We start from the raw sequence: 8,085 nt of genomic DNA, 5'->3' as shown, positions 1-8,085 counted from the left end.
TCAAGGCTGCAGTGGCCGGGAGCGGCCACTGCACTCCAGTCTGGGCAACAGAGTGAGACTCCAACTCAAAAAAAATAAATAAATAAAAAAGATCCCATGTGATAAGAACCAGTATTGAAGGACTATTGTTATTTCCATTTTACTGAAAAGGAAACTGAAATACTCAGTTAACAAGTGTTAGAGATGAGATTAGACCACAGGTCTTCTAGTCTCCAAAGCCTGTCTTTAACTACATTTTAGACTTTTCCTGAACAAATTACAGACAGAAAGACCTGAAAAAATAGAATCCCAGGATGAACACTCAAAGAATAATTTAATGAAATCAGGCATTGATTTTATGTTCTAGCTACTACTCAACATAAATGAATAGGTAAAAAAGAGTCTAATTTTTGCTACTGTATAAAGAAAGGTCAAGGATAAGAAAGAAGATAGAGGTGTAAGAGACTGCTACAGTTTTAGGTCCTCTCACTATGTGTCAAAATTATTCATGAGGGTAGGCCTCACCCTGCCCTGGGATGCCCTAAACTCTAGCCCCCTCAAAGTTACACTAAACCAGAAGACCAGAAGACAACCCTGGGCTGGGAACCAGCTCAGCCTCCAGAAGATGCAGTAAGCACCATGAATGTGGAAAGCTCAATACAGCTCCATGAACATGATAGGTTTTTATTCACTTTGAAATCCTCTTGGACCTTACCTGCTTACTTCATTCTATATTCAAGGCCATCCAAGTCATCCTGGCCTGCCCATGTCATGAGGCATCTTAATCCCTTCTCCACTTCTACCACTAACAACCTCATATTGCTCCACTGTACCCCACTTCCAGGTTGGTGCCCTGTACCCACATTATGCTTCTTCATGCCGCTGAACTTCTGGAGTCTACTGCAGACTAGAAAATTCCCAAATCCTCAGGCCTACCAGTCTGACTTCACACACCTTATCAGCCTTACCTTCCTTCCACTTCCTATGATCCCCCCACCTCCCAATCCTTGTCACTATCACACATACTAATTCACCACTCCTTATGAAAACCCTGAAACTTGTCTACCTTTGCTTCCTACTCCCAAAGTTTCTTCCCTACTAAGATATCACCCCCCCCACACCTTTTGAAAATCTATTTAAGATTTCTCAAATCTTATCTCCTTCCAGAAATATTCCCTGAACTAAAACTGGTAGCTATCCTGGACATCCTGCTATGTTTTGAATATGCTAAGCACATTTCCCTACAACTTCCTAATTCTGCTTTATTTCTCTTCAAACATTTATTCCTGATTATGATATTCATATATATATATATATATTTTTTGAGTTGGAGACTCACTCTGTCACCTAGACTGGAGTGCAGTGGCATGCTCCTGGCCACCGCAGCCTCGACCTGCTGGGCTCTGGCGATCCTTCCGCCTCAGCCTTCCAAGTAGCTGGAACTACAGATGCGTGCTACCATGCCTGGCTAATTTTTTTATTTACTATAGAGATGAGGTCTCACCAAGTTGTCCAGGCGAGTCTCAAAGCCACGGGCTCAGGCAATCCACTCACCTCAGCCTCCCAAAGCGCAGGATTACAGGCTGAGCCACTGAGCCCGGCTGATATTCATATATTTACTATGGTCTGTCTCGCTCACCAGAGCATACATTCCATGAGGGCAGGGATTTGGTTTATCTTTTTTCCTGCTGTACCTCCAAGGGCCAAAAGTGCTTGGCACATAGTAGAAATTCAGTATTTTGTGGAAATATATGAGCAGATTTCTCTCTCACCTTTGAAATTTTATAATGTTATCACATATAAGCCTTTTAACAGTTTGCCTTGATATGTCCATTTTCTCTCCCATTCTTCCTTTCTTTGAAAGAGACAGAATCTCGCTATGTTGGCCAGGCTGGAGTGCAGTGGCTATTTACAGGCATGATTTTGCTGCTGATCAGCATAGAAGTTTCGACTGTTTTTCCCTTAATTACTCTAACACGACAGTGAATTTCTCAAAAGCTCAAACTACATATTATGCATTTCCACATATATTTGTTAACGGTTTTCTGTGTGCCAGAGCCTGTATGTCTCAAGCAGCCTGAAATACTGGAAAGAGCACTGGAGGAGAAGTTCCATGTTGGTTCTGGCTCTACAAGTTGAGTGACCCTGGACAATTCCATTTTCTTCCCTGAGCCTCAGATGCCACATATGTAAAATGAAGAGACTATATTATCTCAAAAGTCCCTCCTGGCTTTAGCAACTGTTAACTCTGCACTCGGATGTCCCCTTTCAGGGAACATAAAGAGATTGCTGGCGATTATACAGGACAAACTTATGCAAGCATAAATTTTTCTAAAATGTATGTTTCCTTTAAGTATTCCATTCAAAAACAGTGAAAAACCTATGTGTCGTTTGAAATTTGTCAAGCATCCGAATGACCAGTTGAGAAGTGGTTTTCAGGAATTACCAGTGAATCCTTCCATATCATCTTCGAACAGACTAGACAATAAATTACATATTATTAATATAGGAGGAAGAAAACAAGACTACATTGTCTGCTAGAACAGAAAAACACCAAGTGGAAGACGTCAAACAAATTACTATTGCACAACACGTATCAATGAACTTGCAATGCATGTTGGTGATTGTTTCACATGTTACCACAAATTAGAAAAATACAAGATACAAAATTTTGATATTTTTTGTTATAAGTACGTTCCTCAATGTCCAAAATTCTATTCAAGCTAAATATCTTTACAATAAAATAATTGGTTCCAACGCTATACTATTTAATATGAAGTGATTTGTTTTTCACTATTTCATTAAAAAGTGCAGTCAAGTTGCTGGTAGGTGATCCTTAAGATGTCTCCGAGTGCAAAGGGTTAAAATTTATAAGAGGTAAAATTTGGCTCAGTCCAGTGCCACAGACATCACAGGCACTCGGTAAATATTTGATTTCTTTGTTGTTGATTCTCCAGTTACACAAGAGGAATCTGAGGTGTCTTGAAACACAGTGTGAACAGGATAACAAGTAAGTTTTAAGTCCTACTTCCTTCTCTGACTCTGCAGACAATCTCGTTTTGCTGTTTGTAATACAGAGAGGATGAAGCACTAAACTTGTTGGAAAATATGAACTCTGACCACCACCACTTATGTGGCAATGGAACCCTGAACAATTCATTTCTGGGCCTTAGTCTCCTCACCCATAAAAAAGATATACTGACCTCTCACATTTCCTCAAAGGCACCATATATCTTCCTACCACATAGCTTTTTTGTGTTGTTCCCTCTGTCTGGAATGTTCTTTGCCCTTTGACAGACTAACTTTTACTTATCCTCAAGGGTCAGCATAAACATGTTTTGCAAAGAAAAGTATTCCCTTAAAAAAAAAAAAAAGTAGAAAACACTTCTCACCCCTGGTGTACTCTCACAGTATTTATTTTCATTGTTACCTCAATTATCTATTGTCCATCTCTAGGACTGTAAGCACCACAAGGCAAGGACTGTGCCTGTTTTATTCACCACTTTACTCCCCAACATTCGGCTAAGTGCATGGCACAGAATTAGCCAACAAATTTTCTTTGAATGGATGGAATATGCTTCTAGATAGCTTTTTGGTTCACCCAGAGAAAATCTGATAAAAACTATTGTAATCTAAAATCTTTCACAAATTTCTGAGAATCAAGGTTCAAGACATGCAACCTGTACTACACAGCTATTAGAAAAAGTTACTAGAAATCATTTGCGTTGAAGAACTCTGGAAGTTAAAACAATGTTTTAAAAGAAAGGGACAGGAGGCATTTCCATCCTATCTCCTTTTCTCCAGAAGTTTATTATCACCATTAAGAAGAAAATCCCATGCTCCCATCGTGAGGAAGTGACCCACTGGTGGCCTGGTCCTTGTATTCAGGATGGAGGAAGTGACTGTCCACAAGCCAAATGCCAGGAAGCGGGGGCAGATAGCCAGCCTGCCCCCACCCCACTCCCTCCTGCTACCGCTAGAAAGCTCCTGGACGGTGACCCTGGTGGACCCAGAGGCTTGGGTCACCCACACAGGTGGCTGGAAATCATAGGAGACAGAAGGTTCCTGGTGCTGGGAGAACAGCTGAGGAGGCAGGAAGCTGCAGGGTGGTGTGTGAGCTGACACGGAGAGGACTGCAGGCACCACCAACCCAACTCTGAAGCTACCCTTCACCCACAGACAACTCTTCCTTCAGGAGGTGTTTGGCCACATCTCTCTAGTCTCTAAGAGGCCAAGGGAGGACCCACCCTGGAGCACTCAGAACTTCAGGGGGCCTACTTTCCCCACCCTAGCAGGTATCTGAGTCCCAGAAAGAGTGGTATCCCAAACCCAATAAGTCCACACATTCTTTATTTCCTGCAAAGCGCCCCAAGCCCCGGGGGAGCCCAGGCACCAAGATACCCACGAGAAGTCCTGGGTCCTGGCGGGGAAGCCATATTCTTCATTTCCCACAGAAAACCCACAACCCGGGGTATCTCTCCATCTCCTAATTGTCCCGAACCCTCGAGGATTCTGTGTTCCTATATTCCACAGAGTTTCCACCCTAACAGAGCCCCAAGTCCCTCAACTTCCTTAAAACAGTTTTAATTTGGGGGACCTGCGGGCCCCAGGTTCCCGCAAAAGCTGGAACCCGGGCAGAGCCGGAATCCCTTCCGCCCGGGCACCTCAACTCGCGGGAAGTCGCCAACCGGCCCGCCCCTCGAAGCCCCCGGTTTCCCGAATGCTCCGCCCCCCCAATTCCCAGAGTCCAAGACCTCCGAGTCCCTGAAGAGCGCTTTGCTCCCCTCCCGCAAACAAGTCCTCCCTCTGAGGAGCTCAGACCCAGGAGGACTCAATCAGCCTGAAACACCCGAGAGAGACCACCGGTACCCCCAAGGAGCCACGGGCCCAGGATTCGGAGACACCGGCGGGACGGAGTGGCGCAGCCTTTCCTTACCCGCCAGCGCGGACATGATCCTGGAGCGTGGGAACGGGGAGGAGGTGGTGGGGGCCGCGGCAGCTCCCCTTAACTTCCGCCGCCGCCTCAGGCGAGGGAGGACCTCAGCCTCAGGCGCGAACGGGACGCACCGCCTACGGCGCCCGGGGAGGATCAAACCACACCTGCACGGGGGCCGGCCTGATGACGCTCCGCCCGCCGCTGCCAAACCCGGCCTCCGACTCCCGGCCCCCTGCTCTGGCTCCTGCTCTGAGATGGCCCTGGCGCCCCCTAGCGCGAGCGACGTCCCCTCTAGGTGCTCGAGCTGACGAGGAATTCTGCGAAGGCTGGAAGTCTTAGCACAGAGGAACCTACCTCATCTATCTCATCTACTCCAGTCCTCCCTCATTTTAAAGATGGGAAACGCTGAGGACCGGAAACGACGAGTTCGGCCACCTCAAAACGGCTCAGATCATTAGGAGCAGAGCTGGGATGGAAACCCAGGCCCCTTGACTGGCGGTGGAAAGCTGTTTCCAGTAGTGTTTGGAACCAGGAAGCCAGGTCTACCTTGCAAATAGCTCTGGGGGATCTTTCTCAGACGCTGGAAGGAATCCACTTCTCTGCGCCACTGTGAGTAAACTGAGAGCAGATCATCTCTAGGTCAAAGATGGTACGGAGGTGGCGCAACCAGCATTCAGAGGCCAAGTAGGTATATAAACGAACGCAGCACGCTGGAGCGTCCCATTGGAAGAAGAACCAACCCCCTGCTGGAACACTGGCCTGCTATTCCCAGATCTTCCAGTTTTTCAGACAAGCCCCAAATCCAGGTATTTAGATGAAATTTCTCACTTTTTACAATGTTGGTAACATTCAAAAAATGTTAACGTTCTTTGTAGGCCAGATGAAACTCAACTGTGACTAGATGTGTCCTGAGGACTGCCAGTTCAGAGTCTCCTGTGAGGAGGAGAGATCACCAGACTGAGACAGCAGACTGGGTTGCGGCACCCGTGGAGTGAGTGGCTTTGAGAACCATTTCCCCTCACTGGGTTTGGAAGGAGATTGGGATCCTCCGTGTGATGTAGGTACGTCATTGACCATGTCAGCTAGTCCTTGATGACGCTCCCATCTGCTTCACTTATGCTGGGTCTTTGACAACTGTTGTTTCCCTAAATTACATTTAGATCGTGGGAAAAGTAGACAAATGACCAGAAAGAGGCAGGGATGGGGCTCAGGGAAATGGATGCCGCCCCTCATTCCCCCCACCAAGGACAAAGGTCAACTCAGCTGCCTCTGATCCCAGCAATCAGGTAAGCAAAGACAAGCACAATTCTTTCTTATCTTACTGTCTGATTCAAACCGGATGTCAGTCAGATTTTTCTCCTCTGGGTGTGGCAGGTGGCTTCTGATGTGCACAAAGTGCAAGGGAGGAGGGCCATGTCTGACTTCCGTTGATTCTTGGGAACACTTTTCAGTAGTTGATTTTATAGTTTCTGAGGAAATCATTGACTATAGTAAACACGAGATTGTGTATTGAATTAAAGTGACAGGAATCCAGGGGACTTTCCTGACAAGTCACCTCATGGTTAGCAAAAAGGGACAGGGATTTTACTCATCCTGCATATAGAAAGAGGTTACAATGTACTTTCCCAGGAACCAAGGCACAGAAAGCTGGGAACAAGACTCTCTGGGTGTCTTGTTCTTCCCTCACCCCCTGCCCAACAGCAAAGTACCCAGGTCTATCTCTTCTCCCTCCTCACTCTCTCACATTCTACTTCTTTCCTACCTCCAGTATCATGATCTTCACCAGCAGGGAATAGGGGAAATAGCCAACCCCCCCCCCCAAGTTCCTCCCAGGGAAGTTCAGTTGACTCTCAGAATTGTAAGTTGAAACATAAAGGAAGGAAATAGCTTTCTATAGAAATGCTATAACCAAGAGATATCGTTTCAGTATGGACCCAGAGAATACAGCAAAATCAATTGTGAACTCGAGGGACTTCTGGAGGGACTTCTGGAGGGCAGAAAAGGCCTGGGCAGGGAGTAGAGATACTGGGTTTCTAGCACCCGTCACCTGTTCAGTTTAGCCAACCATGTCTTGGCCAGTCCTTGAGGCCCAATCCTGCCAGCTACTTCACAATTTTCTGAGCCTAGAACTCTGAAAACCTGGACCATGAACACCACCTCAAGGTTTGGCTGTCCTGAGGCTACTGGTCTATGTACGCAAGCAAATCTCCCCAGTGTCACTGCCAGTTGCTTCAAACTGAGCTGGTCTCTGGCCTCTAGTCTCTGCCCTCCTTGAATCTTCCCACCTCAGACAGACCAACTAATCTTCCATAAATGTTTCTGATCCTGTTACCTCTCTGTTCAAAACCTTCAATAGCTCCCCACTGCCTACAAAATAAAGGCCAAGTCAGGCCCTCATGAGTTAACTACATCTCACTCTACAGCCTTGTCTCCCTACTCCCTTCACTGCCATTCCTACAATCCCCAGCTCCGCATGTTCTGTTTGCTCCCCATTCTGCCCAGAGTGCAGTCTTGTTTCTCAACTCTAAAAACATTTTCAATTGTATCATTTTGCAGCCCCTATGAATGCACTGCCCAATGTCATATGTGCCTATTTACATTAAGATGAAATGAAACTAAGAAAAATTTAAAAGGTACACAAGTAGTATTTTGCTTATGTTTTAAAAATCCTTATCTTTGAGATGCATACTGAATTATTTAATAGATGACATATGACTGGGGTTTGCTTCAAAATAGTCCAGACAAGGAAAGAGGAAGAAGTGTGAGGGTGGTGCAGATGCAATAGGACTGGACTAAGTTGATAGTTATTAGAATTGGGTGATTGATACACGGAAGCTTTATTATCCTATGCTGTTAAAGTGCAGTATTTTTTTTCCCATTGAAAACAAAAATCATGTTCTTATTGAAGGCCCTTAGTTTTGCATTCCCCACTATATCTTGGCACTATTCAACTTGATAACTGTTAGGTTAAAACCTAAGAGGAAGAAAAGAGCTTTTGGAGGAATTACTTGTAGCTCTGGTATGTTGAGGAGCCTGAGTCTGGGCCAGATTTGTAACCTCCCAACATCTTCCATCTCATACCACACCCTGTTACTGAGGAACCTCAGAGAAACACACATTCTTTGCTCCAGGGAGAGGACTTAGCCAAGGGACCACTTGCCCTGTTACTA

General features: G+C 45.7%; 1 protein-coding gene across 1 annotated transcript in view; it reads right to left on the bottom strand.

Annotated features, from left to right (window-relative positions):
- The window catches only part of LIMK2 (LIM domain kinase 2), a 72,440-nt gene extending 67,328 nt beyond the window's left edge, over positions 1 to 5,112 (bottom strand). The window contains exon 1 of the mRNA XM_008056192.2: positions 4,916 to 5,112. Coding sequence (XP_008054383.2) covers positions 4,916 to 4,931 — 16 coding nt within the window. The 5' untranslated portion in view covers positions 4,932 to 5,112. The remainder of the gene's footprint in view (positions 1 to 4,915) is intronic.
- Positions 5,113 to 8,085: the final 2,973 nt, after the last annotated feature.

This window comes from Carlito syrichta, unplaced genomic scaffold (assembly GCF_000164805.1).
Source record: "Carlito syrichta isolate Samal-C Ts95f unplaced genomic scaffold, Tarsius_syrichta-2.0.1 Scaffold302276, whole genome shotgun sequence".
In the NCBI taxonomy this organism is placed as follows: Eukaryota; Metazoa; Chordata; class Mammalia; order Primates; family Tarsiidae; genus Carlito; species Carlito syrichta.
Note: the sequence above shows the minus strand (reverse complement) of the source record. Positions and strands in the feature narration are given on the sequence as shown.